General features: G+C 42.5%; 1 protein-coding gene across 4 annotated transcripts; it reads left to right on the forward strand.

Moving 5' to 3' along the window:
- Nucleotides 1–2,886: 2,886 nt before the first annotated feature.
- On the forward strand, nt 2,887–16,368 carry SKIC8 (SKI8 subunit of superkiller complex). Of its 4 annotated transcripts, none has more exons than XM_050967069.1 (11): nt 2,887–2,966; nt 6,122–6,167; nt 6,250–6,277; nt 7,755–7,860; nt 8,246–8,418; nt 9,676–9,824; nt 10,592–10,685; nt 11,638–11,731; nt 13,136–13,228; nt 13,911–13,989; nt 15,873–16,368. In XM_050967069.1, exons 2-11 carry the CDS (start codon nt 6,156–6,158, stop codon nt 15,960–15,962), a joined length of 918 nt encoding a protein of 305 aa, XP_050823026.1. In that variant the 5' UTR covers nt 2,887–2,966; nt 6,122–6,155; the 3' UTR covers nt 15,963–16,368. The 4 variants fall into 4 exon arrangements, with proteins under 4 accessions (XP_050823026.1, XP_050823029.1, XP_050823027.1 ...); XM_050967072.1 differs by having other exon boundaries at nt 2,917–2,940; XM_050967070.1 differs by having other exon boundaries at nt 2,924–3,007.
- The last annotated feature ends 1,839 nt before the right edge of the window (nt 16,369–18,207 follow it).

An 18,207-nucleotide genomic window follows, 5' to 3' on the forward strand; every position in this document is an offset into this window, starting at 1 on the left:
GGGAGTGTCCTGAGTAGATGTTGCAGTTTCTTAGCGTATTCCTCAGTGGGATCTGAGGGAAGTGGCCTGTAGAATTTGGTGTTGAAGAGTTGTCTGGCAGCCTCCTTTTGGTAGTCAGACCTGTTCATGATGACAACAGCACCTCCTTTATCAGCCTCTTTGATGATAATGTCTGGGCGGTTTCTGAGGCTGTGGATGGCATTGCGTTCTGCACGACTTAGGTTATGAGGCAAGCGATGTTGTTTTTCCACAACTTCTGCCTGTGCACGTCAGCGGAAGCATTCAATGTAGAGGTCCAGACTGTCATTTCGACCCTCAGGAGGAGTCCATGTGGAGTTCTTTTTCTTGTGCTGTTGGTGGGAGGGTACCTGTATATCAGTGCGCTGTTCAGCGTTGTCCTGAAAGTATTCTTTGAGTCAGAGACGGCGAAAGTAGGCTTCCAGATCGCCGCAGAACTGTATCATGTTTGTGGGGGTGGCAGGGCAGAAAGAGAGTCCCCGAGATAGGACAGACTTTTCTTCTGGGGTGAGTGTGTAGTTGGATAGATTGACAATATTGCTGGGTGGGTTGGGGGTACCACGGTTGTGGCCCCATGAGCCAGGTAGGAGTTTAGACAGCTTACAGTCCTTTTTTCTTTGTAGAGAGGTGGAGTGAGTAATGTAGATCTCCTGTCTTATTTTAGTGAAGTCCGTTTGTATGGAAGTTTGGTTATTGATGAGAGTCTCCAGGTTGGAGAGCTCTTTTTTGATGTTTTCCTGTTTGCTGTATAGGATGCTGATCAGGTGGTTCCTCAGTTTCTTTGATAGAGTATGGCATAATCTCTCACTGTGGTCTGTGTAGTATGTAGAAAGCAGTGGATTTTTTACCTTTAGTCCATTTGGTATGATGTCCATCCGTTTGCATTTGGAAAGGAAGATGGTATCTGTCTGTATTTGTGCAAGCTTCTTCTTGAGGTTGATGGATTTCTACTCCATATGGCTAAATGCAGTGCCTTGGTTTTCATATCTCAACTGCTAGAATAGGGCCTCATCCTCCCTGATTGAACTACCTCATTATCTCTAGCTTGCCTGCATATATATATACCTGCCCCTGGAAATTTCCACTACATGCATCTGACGAAGTGGGTATTCACCCACGAAAGCTCATGCTCCAAAACGTCTGTTAGTCTATAAGGTGCCACAGGATTCTTTCCTGCTTTTACAGATCCAGACTAACACGGCTACCCCTCTGATACCAGTCAGTAAGGAGGTATCTCTTAAAAGTCAGTCCACAAATAATCAGGATACCACAGGATTGTGAAATTATACTAAATAATATTTTCTAGATTTTCATTCTTTTTCTCCAGTATTGTGTTGCAAACTTGGGACAAATGCAAAGGCCCTGCCTTTGTTTTTACTTTGCTTACTCAGGCAAAATTTGACAAGTAAAGACTGATTACAAATTGCAGCATGCCTATTGAATCTTATCCAGGGGTTTTAACTTAATGTCCCAGTATAAGTTAATTTGGACAGCTTTTCTACAATCTTAACACATGGGAGAGAGTTAGTAAACAAAATCTGAGAATGATCCAGCTTGTTAGAAAGAGTAGCCTAACTCTTCTGTATGATCATAGATGGTTACCAAGGAAACTTCCTCTTCCTTCAGTAAAGTTAAAGAAGCTACAGTATTTTCCTTGGAGAAGCTGTCAGGTGCATGGATCCCTCTACTAGAACATTTGAAAGAGTATGTAGAGTCTCTATAGGGTGACCAGATGTCCAGATTTTATAGGGACAGTCCCGATTTTTGGGTCTTTTTCTTATATAGGCTCCTATTACCCCCCACCCTCTGTCGTGATTTTTCACACTTGCTGTCTGGTCGCCCTAAGTCTCTACTACACAGAGTAATCAAAGGCAAGAAGAAATTTCTGGACAATTTCCTCCCTAACTTTGATCTTCACTACTTCCTCCTAACCATGACAAAAGGCAGCCAGGTAGAACTCACAGCCAGCAACTCCCCAAACTGCCAAATCAGCCTTTTAAGAAGCCACTCTCATATCCTGCCAATTATGTCCTAATGAAGTTTAATGTTTGCTACTGTTTATTATTAACAAAAATAATTAGTTCCTTTATCTGGAGCCCAAAATGTGCTAAGGGCTTTATGGTCAAATACGAGGGCAAGGTCCCTGCTCCCAGGAAGTTACAATCTCATTGGTAATATTTTAGTGAAGGATGGGGGAAGGGATGTGGCGTGCAGCAAGCAACTAAGCAGTTAGGTTCAGCAGGATTATGGATATTACCACCGGTTTCACTATGTTTTTGGAGAGGGTGATTAGGCCTCATTGAAGAAATGTTTTGTGGGGGAACTTACTTGACCAAGGAGAAGGTGGAAGCCAGGCCAGAGAGGGGTCCCAGGAATGGGGCAGCCATAGAGGCAGGTGCAGAGAGGAGAGTGGTGGGACGGCGCCAGCTAGCTATGGGAGCGGTGAATGACTGCAGGGAGCAGGCTGCTTGGCAGGAGGCCTGGAGCAGGTGTCGGGGTGTGAAGTGGAGGCAAGGGGCTGGGATTGGTGAGAGGCTGGGGAGGATTTTCATGGCAACATTTTGGCTAGACTGAGGGGCCAAAGGTGACAGGACTTTCCTGACTGGCCACTGCCTTGCACGGACCTGGCTGGGCCTGTGTGCAGAGGCCCCTGGCTGCCCACCCACTGCGCGAGAGCCGCGGCGAAGGGGGGCCAGCGGAGGCGGCGCGGTGGGAGCCCCGAGGCAGGTGGAGGGAGGCTCAAAGGGCCTTCTCAGCCACGAGGTGGCAGCACGTCGCTCTGGCCCCAGCCGCGCCTTCCTCTATGGTCGCTGCGGGGAGACAGGCACTGGAGTCGGACGCTCCAGCCTTTCTCTCTATGGTAAGAAACCTCATCACAGGGCGCCGGCGTCGCTGGTGCTGGTTGGGTGGCCGCGAGTTCGGGTGGGCGGCGCAGGAGCGGCGGCCAGGTGAGAGATGCGGGGCCTCGAGGCGGTGGGGCCAGCGCCAGGTGCCTGCTGGGGTGTTAACTGGTGCGGGAGAGGGGAGCTGGCGCCGCGGCCGGGGGCTGAGAGGGGCCGCCGGGGACCCGGGAGGAGCGCTGGGGTGGGGGTGGTACAGGCTGTCCCGGGTCCCGTGCCCTCCATGTCTCCTGGACAGAGCCCACCACCCTGCTGTTGCTCCCGCCCCCAGATCCCAGTAACTGGCCTGGCCCAGACTGGTCAGTTCCTCCGCACAGTTGGCAGCGCTCTGCGTAGTCGGTGTCACGTCCCCCCCCTCTTCTTTGCGTGAACTTTTCACCCAGCCAGAGGGGAGAGAAGCATTTTTTAACTATTAGGAAAATAGGATTATCAAACCCAGAGAAGTGGCTGGGGGACCCAGGGTAGGTGTAGCTTGAAAGTGTTTAAGCTCACTTTTAAAAATCAGCTTGATTTCAAGATGACTGTACCCATTTAATCTGTGACAATGCAGGAAATCCCAAATCTTGATGTTAGAAAATTTAAGTAATGGGAAAATGGATTTCATGTTTGCTTTACTTCCACTCACACAGCTCTGTCATGTTTCTGCTGTTGTTTCTTCAGGGCCATACACGTGTGTTGTATTTCATCTTTCACTTTTTTCAAGTTTCTCTGCCTTAAAGTGTTTACAGTCTAAGGCAGGGGTGGGCAAACTGCGGCCCGGGGGCCACATCTGGTCCTTCAGACATTTTAATCCAGCCCTTGAACTCCCACTTGCCTCGCTCCGCATGTGCTGCGGCTCTTCGCAGTTCCCGGAAGCAGTGGCGTGTCCCTCTTCTAGTCCTATGGGTAGGGGCAGCCAGTGGGTTCCATATGCTGCTCCTGCCCCTAGCACCAGCTCTGCAGCTCCCATTGGCCAGGAACTGCAGCCAATGGGAGCTGCAGGGGCAGCACCTGCAGATGGGGCAGTGTGCAGAGCTGCCTGGCCATGCCTCCGCAAGGGAGCGGAGGGGAGACATGCTGCTGCTTATGGTTGTTGCTTGAAGTAAGCACCACCTGAAGCCTGCACCCATGGTCCCTTCCTACGCCACAACCCCCTGCCCTAGCCCTGATCCCCCTCCTGCCCTTTGAGCCCCTCGGTCCCAGCCTAGAGCACCCTCCTGCACCCCCAACCCCTCGTCCCCAGCCCCACCACAGAGCCTGAATCCCCAAATGGAGCCCTCCCCCCCCACACCCTAACTCCCTTCCTCAGTCCAGACCCTCCCACAACCTGAACTCATTTCTGGCCCCACCCCAGAGCCCTCACCCCCTCCTGCACTCCAACCCCAATTTTGTGAGCATTCATGGCCCACCATACAATTTTCATACCCAGCTGTGGCCTTTGGGCCAACAAGTTTGCCCCCCCGATCTAAGGCCTCAATCTTGGAATGAGCTCCAAGTGGGTCGACTTTCTTTCCCATAGGATGCGTATTGCAGGATCCATTGTCCTGGTCCCATGAGCCTGTACAAAGCCCAATTGATTTAATTGGGATGCTGTATAGGTGGAGAGATATATGGTACTGGATCCTGAGGCAGGACTGTGGCCTTGGAAAAATACTATCTCACTGCATATCAGAACATGATACGATTACTAGAGACTTCTTATTGCTGAAACTACTGTATATGCCACTGTTTGAATATATGCATTGTAAAAATGATAAACAAAATAAATAGTATTATTCAATTCACTTCATACAAGTACTGAAGTGCAATCTCTTTATCTTGAAAGTGTAACTTACAAATGCAGATTATTATTCTTTTTTGGTTACATAACTGCTCTCAAAAACAAAACTGTGTAAAACTTTAGAGCTACAAGTCCACTCAGTCCTACTTATTCTGCCAATCGCTAAGACGAACAAGTTTGTTTACACTGATGGGAGATACTGCTGCCTGCGTATTATTTACAATGTCACCTGAAAGTGAGAACAGGCAATTGCATGACACTTTTGTAGCCGGCATTGCAAGGTGTTTACATGCCAGATATGCTAAACATTTCGTCGCCCCTTCATGCTTCGGCCACCATTCCAGAGAACATGCTTCCATGCTGATGATGCCTGTTAAAAAAAATAATGCATCAATGAAATTTGTGACTGTACTCCTGGGGGGAAGGAATTGTATGTCTTCTACTGTGTTTTACCTGCATTCTGCATACATTTCATGTTATGGCAGTCTCGGATGATGACCTAGCATATGTTCGTTTTAAGAACACTTTCACAGCAGATTTGACAAAACGCAAAGAAGGTACTGATGTGAGATTTCTAAAAATAGCTACAGCACTCGACACAAGGTTTAAGAATCTGAAGTGCCATCCAAAATCTGAGAGGGATGAGGTGTGGAACTTATTTTTTAGAAGTCGTAAAAGAGCAACATTCCAATGCGGAAACTACAGAACGCAAACTGTCAAAAAAAAAAAAAAGCCCAACTCAACCTTCTGCTGGTGGCATCTGACTTAGATGATGAAAATGAACATGCTTCAGTCCGTACCGCTTTGGATCGTTATCAGGTAGAATCCATCATCAGCATGGAAGCATGTCCTCTAGGATGGTGGTTGAAGCATGAAGGGACATGTGAATCTTTAGCACAACTGGCACATAAATATCTTGCAATGCCAGCTACAACAGTGCCATGCGAATGCCTTTTCTCACTTTCAGGTGACATTGTAAACAAGAAGCGGGCAGCATTATCTCCTGCAAATTGTAACCAACCTTGTTTGTCTGAGTGATTGGCTGACCAAAAAGTAGGACTGAGTGGATTTGTAGGCTCTAAAGTTTTACATTGTTTTATTTTTGAATGCGTTTTTTTTCATAATTCTACATTTGTAAGTTCAGCTTTCATGATAAAAAGATTGCACTACAGTACTTTGAGGTGAATTGAAAAATACTTTTTTTGTTTTTTTACAGTGCAGATATTTGTAATAAAAAATAAATATCAAGTTAGCACTGTACACTTTGTATTCTGTGTTGTAATTGAAATTAATATATTTGAAAATGTAGTAAACATCCAAAAATATTTAAAATAAATGGTATTCTATTGCTTAACAGCGCAATTAATCACGATTAATTTTTTTAGTCACTTGACAGCCCTAATTCTTATTTCTGATCCTAATGTTTGGTTTTTTTTGTTTCCAGAGTATTCCTATGCATATTCAACTTATATAAAGAAATGACCACACAGGTAAACACACAGGAGTAATTAAACTAATCTCTCTAGTTTGATATGTGACCATTTTTATAACATGGATGTTTTTTCATTTCAGTACAGTATTCTCTTCAAGCAAGAACAAGGTGAGGCGATACTAACATGGTATTGTGCTGTTAATTTTTCTTAGCTAAAATCTTTATTTCCTTGGATGATTTAAAATGAGTACTAACAGATAGATTTGTGAAATGTTGCATTCTCATTAAATCTAAATCTGAGTGGGTTTGCTGTGACCACAGCTCCCTGGATTCTGTGGTTCTATAGTATGTGCCACAGAATCTTGCAGCAGAATCCCATGCTTTCATGAGTAACAGTATTCCCAACTGCAGATACTATGAGCTTCCTCCCTGACAACTTTTCCATTGTAGTTATGAATTGTCAATACAAACGTCTGTATCACATTTGATTTACTGAGCTTCTAGATTTCTAACACAATGAATACTATACTATACTGATTTTTCATTTTTGAATCTGATTGCTTTTGTTAAATTTCCCTGTTTTGTTTTGTAAACTACCTGAACCTGACACAGAATTTCAAAGTCTGTTGGACTGAAATGTTACAGTAACCAGTGGTGGATTAATAAATTTGGTGCCCCTAGGCCCTCAAAAAATTGCTCCTCCCCAGCTCACCTCTGCTCCCCCACAGTAAGTCAGGGAGGAAGGGGGGAAAAGAAGAGTTGTGGCATGCCCGGAGAATGGCAGCAGTGGAGTAGAGGTGAGCAGGGGCAGGGAGCGGTTCCCTGCCTCCCCCAGCTTCCCCAAGAGTCACTCCCCGCGCCCGCCGGCCCCAGCTCACCTTTGCTCTGCCTGCTCTGATCGTGCTGCTACTCGCTTCTCCCTCCCTCCCAGCGTTTTTGCACAGCGAGCCTGGGAGGGAGCAGGGAGAAGGGGAGCTGTGGCACGCTCTGGGGATGGCAGCGGAGATGAGCTGGGGCAGGGAGCGGTTCCCGGCCCTCTCGGGTTACTCCCCGCGCCTGTGGGCCCCAGCTCACCTTTGCTCTGCCTCCTCCAAGCGCACCATGACTCGCTTCTTCCTCCCTTCCAGCTCTTTTCAGCGGCAAGCCTGGGAGGGAGCTGTAAGGAGGGAAGAACGGCTTGCCTAGGGGAGGAAGTGGGCTGGGGATTTGAGGAAGAGGCGGAGTTGGGGAGGGGTCGCGAGCAAATTTGCCGCCCTAGGCCTAGGCCTTGTTAGCCTAGGTGATAATACGCCGCTGACAATAACCAGAAGTTTTGCTGCAGAATTTAGGTCCAGCTGGCTACGTGGTTCACATGGCCTTGACCAGGACTTGCATTGTGCTATGGGTAGAGTCTAACATGGCTGCTGCCGTCAGATACCATGCTTGCTAGCTTTCCATTCTGTTCTTTCTATTATGTATATGTTCTCAGTATGACATGAGAATTATAGGGGAGAAGGGAAGGTACTGTTAGCTGATTCCGCACATTATTAGTGCTTCCTTCTGCTTGTAGCAGGAAGTAAGAACAAGCAACTGCTGTGGGTAAATACACCTGCTTGATTCCAAGAAACACCATTGTTTTCTCTCTAATATTTGTGCTCTCTTCCAGCACATGATGATGCCATCTGGTCAGTTGCATGGGGAAAGAATAAAAGAGATGGTTCTGAAACCGTAATCTCTGGATCTTTAGATGATCTAGTGAAGGTCTGGAAATGGTAAGTGAGGGGTTCAGTAAACATTGGTTAAACTGATTAACAATTGGAAATACAATGCAAAGTAGTGCAGAAATACAGTATTCTTTCCTTTCTCTAGCCCCCAGAACATCAGTAGCTGTGCACTGCACAGTAAGTAGCAGAGCACTTTGCTTTGCTGAAATGGGGGCTAGGGCTGGGGAAACAAGCTGGAAAAAAAGGTTGTAGTAGTGCTATGCACAAACTGTCTGCTTTCACTCTTCACCTGCAGTCAGTTCTCCCCTTTTGCTCTGCAAAAGGTAAGAAATGCTTTTTTTTTAAAAAAAGAAGGGGGGGAGAAGCTGGAGGTGGGTGCAATACCTGAAATTACTCTTAATTAGTTTGTTTTTGCTTGTGTTTTTAACAAAAGGACTGATGAAAAATTAGATCTACAGTGGACTTTAGAGGGCCATCAACTGGGTGTGGTATCAGTAGATATCAGCCACACAGGTACCATTGCAGCATCCAGTTCCCTAGATGCTCATATTCGTCTTTGGGATTTAGAAACTGGCAAACAGATCAAGTCCATAGATGCTGGTCCTGGTAAGATCTTGGTGCTAAATTGGTTATTTGTAATCTCTGCAATGTGTGTATTTGAACAGTACAGTACAGAACAAACATACTAGCTGGGAGTGAATAGCTTTTTTTAATAGTGTCACAACGGTCTCCTTCCTTTTGCAAAACAAGGATATGAGATTAACAGGCATTCACTTGCATATACTTTACCAATGCACACTATACTGGTATAAACCAGTGTTAAACTGATGTGTCTCTGTTTGGGGTTGCACTGATAACAATCTATTTAAAAACTGATTTTAGTTAAACTAGTGCAACTTCTAGGTGTTGACAAGGCTTTCATGTAATCCAGCTGGCTTTATTCACTCTCTCGATTGTGACTATTTTTTGTTGAGGATGCATAAGGCAGAATCGAATCCAGTTATCTCATAGGTGTAGTGATCAGAAAGTCTAGTGGTGGCAACAAAACCCTATTCAAATATACAGTGATGGCTGAGATTTGCCTATTAAGAAGATCCCAGGTTTGCTGCAGGTGCACTTTGAAACTCAGTACTGTACAGAGGGTGCTTGTTTATGGAATGCATGGCTATGTCCGAAGGTGCAAATCAGGAAGAAAAAAAAAAAAGACTTACGTCTAGATAAACCTTGACAAGCACTGAATTCCAATTTGGAGGGCATGAGATCTTAACCAAAGGATTTAAATATTATAATAAGGAGTGTTGGTACCTTGTAGGGTCGGAGAATGAATGACTAAGCACATATATAAAAATCTGTGAGGCACACAGCACCAGGCTAAGTAGATAACTGTAAGAAGTCACCATGTAATTCTATTTCAGTGAATAATGATCTGCTCTGCACTCTTTCCTTCTATCTGTAAGTGCTTTCTGTCTCTGTTGCTGGGCCAGCTCTCCAGTGCTGCTTCTGACAAAGGCAACAGTTCTTTCTTCTAATGGTTTTCAAGCAAATAAGAGGATTTTTTTTTTAATATTTATTTTTGAAAGGCAACGATAGCTAATGCCATTTAACACTATTAATGTGCTGCTGTTCTAGGAGGATGCCCTAAACTAAGATCTTCCTGGAAAATGTCATCTGTGATTAAGCTGAAAAACCAACCCCTTAAGTGTTTATTCTGTCAGCTTTTGTTAGCTTGGTGTGAATTTAACTTTTGTGGCTGAAGTGCAGGGGAATAAACTATCTGTGAACAGGTATATGTGGAATTAACATTGTTGGCTAAAAACTATAAACAGGATTAAATATACCAAATATTTTTTCTTTTTTGTACAGTTGATGCCTGGTCATTGGCTTTTTCACCAGATTCCCAGTATCTTGCAACAGGAAGTCATGTGGGAAAAGTGAACATTTTTGGTGTTGAAACCGGAAAAAAGGAATATTCTCTGGACACTAGAGGGAAATTCATCCTTAGCATTGCATATGTAAGAATTTAACTGATATTCTCTTCTGTTAAAGTGTCATCCTTGTAATCTGCTGTAAATCACTCATTTTCTGATGCTGTATTCACAACGTTAACAGGAACCCTTATTTAAAAAACAACAACACAGACTTCTTACCTACCCATCATCCACTTCTAGGCAATAACCTCCTAAAGAAAGCACTTTACTTCTGCTTCTAATTGCCATTGGCCTTTCCTGTATATATAATGGTCCTTTGTTCCAACTTAACTGATGAATTGGACCAGCCTTAAAGGTAATACAAGCTCTCTATAATGCTCTTGCTCTTCCAGCAAGGATATCAGACCATTACAGATACCAATTAAATCTCTGAATTCCCCTTTAGGAGGTAACTTTGTTGATGGTGAAACTGAGGCACAATAAGTTTGAATAACTTTGCTTAGGTGAGACAGAAAATTATTGAAAAGCGCACACTCTTTACTGTAAATTATCACAATAGAAAATCCCCCATTGCTGTACATCAGAATGAATAATGCATCTAGTAAAAGAATCAGGCAGATAGTTTTCAAACTGCATGATGTCCTTAATGTCTATCTGGAAAAGTCACTCCTTCTCTTGCTCATGTGCTGCTTATGAATTTCAGTCTTAGATCTTCAGATTTTTCTGAGCCCACCATACTGAATATCTTGCATGGCAGATTGTTTTGATGTCATCTTGTCTCTTTTCACCTTCCCCATTCTCCCAATACAAAATAAGAGTAATTATAAAATGTGTAACACATATTGTTACAGAGTCCAGATGGAAAATATTTAGCCAGTGGAGCAATAGATGGCATCATCAATATTTTTGATATTGCAACTGGAAAACTTCTGCATACGCTAGAAGGTAAGTCTTGGAATGTTTGCAGCATGCAAGTTATAGCTTTAGTCCTGATTAAAATGTTAGTTAAGAAACACTTTAATATTGTATGATGGGTTGTGATGTCAGGTTAGTTTGTCCATCTTGAATGTTCACTTACAAGCTTATACTGATGGCCAGGTTTCCAAGACAGTCCACCTATATCTGTGCTCTGATTTAGCCACCATCATTTTTATGGTTCTAAATGCTGAAGTATGAGTGGGACACAATTGTAAATCTTCAACATGCACCATGGATGTGTCTTAGAAAGTATATTCAGTGATGCTTAACTGGATTCTTCCTAACAAATCAGTTTAACTTTCCCCAGTGCTAGCAAATAAAGCTGGTCTGTCAATGCTGCCTAACTCCTTCTCCCCCTCCACCCCCATTGTATTGATATTAAAAAGTTAGTTCCCATGGGTAGAAGAGAGATGGAACACCTTCCCTCTTGTTATAGAATGTTGCAACTCTCTCTAACAGGGATGAAGAGACTCTCAAGTAGTTTATGCAACCCCCTTTTTAATGTAATCTTAGAAAATATGTAAAAGACGAAAGATAAATCACACACAGGGCATGATATGACTTCTGATACTATGGTGCTGATTTTCTTTCTGTAGTTCTTCTAAGTAAGAACCATAGCTGTAAAAACATGGTAATCCTGTGTGGACATGAATATGCTCTGCCATGAGGGACATGAGTGTTCAGGAACCTTCCAGATTCCTGATGCACTTACACTGACTGTATTCAGAAGAGTTTTGGGGGGCAAGGGTGGAAGTAGCCTAAGAATGAGGAACTTAACAATTGTTCAAATATTTAAACTGAAGAGTATCTCCTTGCTTTTTTTGAGGAAAGATATTATCCTGACTTAAACCCTCTCTAATCATTCTTCTTACCAATGATAGAGTATTTACAGATCAAGCATGCCTATTCTGAATTTCAGGCCATGCAATGCCAATTCGCTCATTGACGTTTTCTCCCGATTCCCAACTACTCGTTACTGCTTCAGACGATGGATATATCAAAATCTATGATGTGTAAGTTGTTTCACAAGACATGATATAAAACTAATATTCTAAGAGGCTGTAGTGTCCCAGAACAAACTACTCCTCTGGGAATTCTGCACTACTGCACATATGTAATAAGCCCCGCAGATTTCTAATTTTTCGCACAGAAAAAAGCTTCTGCCAACTTTGCTGCAGTGCTGCCCTTTGCCCATCAGAGGGCGCTGTGGCGATAGAACAAAGTTGCAGCTCCCTGCAGCAAGAGGTCATCCAGGGTCTGCATGGGGGAAGCTTCCTAACAATCTCTCCCTTGCCCTCCCTCCCCCCCAAAAAGAAAAAAGTTCCAAACTTTTCCCACCAATACTCAATGGTCTTCCAAGTTCACACCCAGGCTCCTTCCCAGCAATTTACTTCCCCTTCCCTCAGCCTCTCCATTACCCCGACTCCCCCAAGCCTTTGCTCTGATTCTGAGGGGTGTGGGAAATATGGTTCTGTATTGTAGTTTAAGTGAATTATTACTCAGAGTTCTGTTTCAATATGCCAAGTAAGGAATCTATTTGTCAAAAAACATTTTTTTTGTTGTCTATATTGTTTTAGACATACTTGCTGACAGGTATTTTGAAATAACTGACCAAAAATAATTGAAACAGGTGTAATTATATTGTGTTATTTTGACAAATAAAATACAGAATTTTGCAGAATGTTAAAATATTGTGCACAGAATTTTTAATTTTTTGGCGCAGAATTCCACCAGGAGTACGAAACCAAGCATTCAGGTGTCTGGAATTATCTTGAACAGTGTAGTTGAATTAACTATTTATTTTTTAAAAATCTGACATTTTAAACTGTAAAACACTAAATCCTGTGAACTTGGACTCTTTTAAAAGGGTACAAATGTGGATGGCAGATCAGGCTCAGAAAATTGATGCCCTGCTTGCCATATCTGGTAGTTCAGTATACCTACCAGCCTCATTTTTATCCTTATTTTTTTTGGTCCACCTTTAGAATTTCTGCTTCATGCCTAAGATATGCTGCCTCATTCATTGTCTTTGTCTTCACACTCCACTTAAGCCCTTGGCTTTCTCCCTATTGCTGCCCTCTTTTCCTGTAGTCTATCACTCTCCTGACTCTCTGTGGCAATATCTTCTTCCTCCTGCTATCTGGGCTTTCTTTGATTCCCAGCAGTCTGGCTTCTGTCTTTCCCCTTTGCTGAAACATCTCTCAAAATCACTACCTACCTTTTCCTAGCTAAGTCAAAGGTATTTTATGCTCAAATCCTAGGCCTTGTTAGTTCAAGCACGCTGACTGGAGGAGATGCTGCGTCTCAGATAACCGTGACCTAAGCCCCCAAGAACTTGCCTGAAATTAGCACGTGAAATGTTAATGCAATTCTTTTATTATATGGTGGCTTAACTCTAAACTTTTTGTCTCCCATAGACAACATGCAAACTTGGCAGGCACACTAAGTGGTCATGGATCCTGGGTATTAAATGTGGCATTTTGTCCAGATGATACTCATTTTGTTTCCAGGTATTTAGCATTTTTAATTTCTGTAGATTTTTATAAAGAAACTGAATCTTCCATTTATAAATGAAAGTTGATCACACTACATAGATAACTTGTATTAATGAGTGAAAGATCTGTTATAAATTACTATGGGCCAGACTGATACCCATACTTACATAGAATAGTGCTTTATACACACCATCTCATTGACATCAGTGGGACTTCTTGTGCAGTTGAGGTACTTCTGCCTGTAAACAAGGATATCCTAATCTGGCCCTAAATTTCTGTAAAGTAGCAAGTAAGTGAACATACCTAACTGAAGGCAAAGATACTGATTCTCAAAATGCATGGTAATTTATTTTAACAATTGTAGCTTAGCTTCTCATTATTTAATGGAACAGTGCAGACTACTTAACTGTGCTTTCTTTAGCTAACTAATATGCTTCAGAAAATTGGTGATTTGCTGTGTTTGGCATTCTTATTTATTTTATACACTGTTCATATTAAAATAATCGCAAATTGAGGCCAGTGTTTCTAGAACCTTCTGGTAGATCTTCATTTGTTCTGTTGCTTTCCACCTAATTTTGAGGGTGTGGTGTGTTTTTTTTGTTTTTTGTTTTAATACTGTAGTATCAGATCTTTGGTCTCTTAATTATAGTATAATCAAATTGCTACTAATTCAGATTTGATCTAAAATATTTTCCAGTTCATCTGACAAAAGCGTAAAAGTTTGGGATGCTGGAACAAGGACCTGTGTTCATACCTTCTTTGATCATCAGGATCAGGTATATTAAGAATGTAGAACATGATAAGATGACCAGATCTGAGAATTATACGAGATAGATTTACTAATATGAAAACTTCACTTTGGGCTTGTCCAAATGCTTAATTTGCAGCAAGCTGGAGTGTGAACTTGCTGCGCGCTAAGTGTCTGTGTGGACCCTGCTGCCATACACCAGAAGTTCCCTAGTGCGCTTTAATCTACTCCAGTTTTGAAGCAGGCTAGGGTGGGGTTGATTTACACCTTGTCTTGCTGCAAACTAAGTGTTTTGTTTTTTTATAAGCATGTTCTTACATTTTTTAATTGAAATCCAGGCTCCACTGAAGTCAAAAGCCCATTGAAGTCAGTGGGGCCAGGATTTCACCACTAGCCCTTCGGATAGTGCACTAACATTTTAAAGCTCTGATGGTATTTGAGAATTGCTATCCTAGAATCTATTTTTTTTTCCCCCAAGTTCCCAGGCTGACCTTTTCTAAGTACTGTAGTACTTTTTACAGCCCCAAACAAGAGGCACAGGGTGGTGAAATGGAATCTCATTAGTCTATATCAAATCAATACATCTTTGCTACCCTCCTATTTTGGTTCATAGCAAACGAGGTGAGCGTGCTCTGTATGTAAAGAAAAAATATAGACTGTTAAAGGCAGTGGGTTGGTGTCTTTTCGCCCCTAATTATGTAGGAAGAAATTCTGAAAGCTTATTTCTTCTTGAGGTTTTTTCTCAACAATCAGGATTATCAAATCGTTTGCTGGGAGGCCATCTTGGAATTGGAGCTCTCACTGAAGTGGTAGCTGCCTTTTGAGACCAGGCTGGAGCTAAATCTTTACCAAACTAACCTCTTTCTTCCCAAACATTTTGGGCATTTGAATTTAAGTGTTAACAAAAACAAACCAAAAAGGGGGGTGTATTTAATTCAAAATAAAATAATTAAAAACAAATAAACCAACCCTCTCTTCCCTATTAGTCAGGGTTCACTTCCTTGGTAATTTGTGCTGTCAACTCTACTAATTTCCCCATTTGCCAGGGAGTCTTTGATGATTAACAGGGAGTTCTAATTTTAAAAAAAAGTAAAATAAATGATTTTTTCTTTTTGAGAACTGTCTGTATTGATGTCTTGCTCTCAGGAGGCTAACACACAGTCATGCCCTTCCAAGTGTGTGAGAGGAGTGTTAATGAAAAGTGGTGATGCAACTGACAGACTTCCCAAAATAGACTATTGAAGACAGAGCCTTTTTGGCAATAACAGGCTAATGTGCTATTTTTAATTTTTTATCTTAGACCATGTAACATGACTAGGAATAGTTTATGGACTGACCAAACCTCTCTAGGGTTTGTATTAGTACTTAAGTCATTAGTTGGCTGTCTGGGTTTACCTGCTGCTGAAGGTGGCATCCTTCAGCCTGGGGCAACCTTCCATTTCCTTTCAGCCTTGCATTTCTCATGCTGTTTCCTTTTCCTTTCCTTTCCTGAAGTTACTGTAAAACTAGTTTGGCTTGGAATGGAATAGGCTAACACAGCTACTGAGAGAACCAAACTTGTTGAAACTGATTCACATTAGAATGACCATTTTGTACAGATCACCTTTCATTCCTTATTCATCCAGGCTATTGGGGAACAAACTGTATATTCAGCTACATGGGTGCAGTAGGAAGATTATTGGGTTTTCATAGTATTTGACAATATCAGGGTTCAGAAGATGGAAAGTGAGGCTAGTGCCTTTTTCATACATGGCAGTCTCTACTGTGCCTTGGTTATCTCAACAGCTTTGCATTAGTAGTGGAACTGATATATTTAAACTACCATCCCCACTACTTGGTGACTAAAGATGTGAAACAGTGGCATCTTGTTACCCACTTTAATGAGCTATTGTTTGCCCTCCTTATTTGCAGGTCTGGGGAGTGAAATACAATGGAAATGGTTCCAAAATTGTATCTGTTGGAGACGACCAGGAAATCCATATCTATGACTGTCCAATTTAAATATGCCGAGTCAGACATATTGGTTAATTATGTATGTACAGGTTTTCAGGATTACTGCACTTCTCATATGTTGCCACTTACTTTAAAGATGCTTCTTATTATTTTGTTAATATGATAATGCATTTTAACAATGCTGAGCTGAATCTTTGACTATTGCTACAGTAGAAAAATCAAAATATACATAAGGTTTCTATGTATCTTTATCACTTTAGGTTTGGCATGAAAACTCTACATTTTTAAATAGAAGTTACTATTGTAGTTACATATAACTTCACTGCTTTCTCTTAAGCAGTTTCTGGAACAGTATGTATTTGGAAATATGTACCCATGTGAAGTAACTGCTTACTTAAGCTATCTCCTATTTTTCTCTCCAGAACTACATAAATAAATTTGAATCTGAAATTGTTGACTGGCTCTGGCTAGGCTTAATTTAGGAAACATTACTGGCTCTTAAACCATGTCTACATGTCAGACATGGCAACTGGTGCTAAATAGTTGTCCTGGTGATGTGGGACAGGGTCATTTAAGTTAAACCATACTCTAGCACCTGTGCTCAAGGCACATAGTTCACTAGTCATGGTGTATCAACTTTAAATTTAAACCTCCCCCCAACTTAAGTTTAGATTCTCTCTTTATTGGATGTGTATTAGCTGTAAAAGTTTTAACCCATTTCCTAGCCTGATGTCCTGACTGTGAACTGATTCTTGAGGGGTGGGGAATTTGATACATGGGAAAACATTTCCTCAGTGTTCCAGTTTAAAATTCAACTTTTTTTTTTAAAAACCCATACAACCAAAGCAAGCGGTAGAGGGGAAGTTTCCTTTCATGTCACTGCTTAGATGACCTGTTTCAGGGAGCTCTTTAAATAGTCTCATAGGGCATATGGTAGGTAAGCTATTGATGCAGATTGTTTCCGCTTCAAATTTCCCTCCTGCTGTAGGTTTTACTAGAGTTCTTTTTCAATTCTACCTCAATGCTGAATAGTTATATACAAAGTTTACCATTTCTTGCTTTCTAAGGTTGATGCTACCATTTGCTACTTTTATAAAATAAAAGCTTAATTTCACTTTCCCCTATCATATATCCTCTAGACAAGAAGTATGTATGGTCACACTGTGTGTGTTAACTACCAGTTTGAGGAAATACTAATAGAGCATCTCATCTTTAAATGTTTAACAGTTCCAGGCAATATATAAGACAATTTTTAAGTGTCCCTGTTAAGTTTTATCATTGACACTAATGCTGTGTCAAAATCTTTACAGTAAAATAACTTCCATAATTCACATTCTATACATGTTATTCTTCCCCTCTCTATGTAAAAACCCTGTTCCTAGCTCTATTGCAGGATTAGGTATAGGTTTTTAACTGTAGCATCTATCCTATGTAGTCTAAGTAGCAGCCTGCTTACAGTTCATGTTACAGGCATAGGCTATCCCAAATGTGTAAGACAGCTACTTTAATTATAAAGTGGGCTAACAGTAAAAACTATAGTGTGCTTCATGTAGTGGTAGACAAGTATTTACAAGCAAAGTATGGCACTCTGTGGTAATGTTCAAAGGGGACTGGTTTTTTTTGCTCCTCTTCCTACTGTAGGGGATGGGCAAAGTTTTTGGCCTGAGGGCTACATCTGGGAATAGAAATTGTGGTGGGCCATGAATGCTCACAAAATTGGGGTTGTGGTGCAGGAGGGGGTGAGGGTACTGGTTGAGGGTGCAGGTGAGGGACCAGAAATGAGTTCAGAGTGCAGGAGGGGACTCGGGGGTGCAGGTTCCAGGCAGCACTTACCTCAAGTGGCTCTCAGAAGCAGCAGCATGTCCTTTCTCGGCTCTTATGTGGAGCTGTGGCCAGGTGGCTTTATATGCTGCCCTGTCCACAATCAAGGTCCCTGCAGCTCCCACTGGAGTGCCAGAGGGAGCCATTGGAGCACATAAGAGCCAGAGTGGGGCTATGCTGCAGCTTCTGGGAGCTGTGTGGAGTGGCCCTCACCCTGCTCCCCGGATGGAGTGCTAGAGTGGAGCCATGTGGCTGCTTCCAGGAACTGCATGGTGCAGACCCTGGCCCTGTGCCCTGGAGCAGGACCATGCAGCTGCTTCTGGGAGCCATGTGGAGAGGACGCTACACTGCTCGAGGGCTGGAGCAGGGCAAGCCTGAAACCCCGCTTCCCAGTGGGAGCTTGAGGGCCAGTTTGAGACAGTTGGTGGGCTGCATCTGGCCCACAGGCTGTTTGCCCACCTGTCCTACTGCA

This window comes from Gopherus flavomarginatus, chromosome 9, assembly GCF_025201925.1.
Source record: "Gopherus flavomarginatus isolate rGopFla2 chromosome 9, rGopFla2.mat.asm, whole genome shotgun sequence".
In the NCBI taxonomy this organism is placed as follows: domain Eukaryota; kingdom Metazoa; phylum Chordata; order Testudines; family Testudinidae; genus Gopherus; species Gopherus flavomarginatus.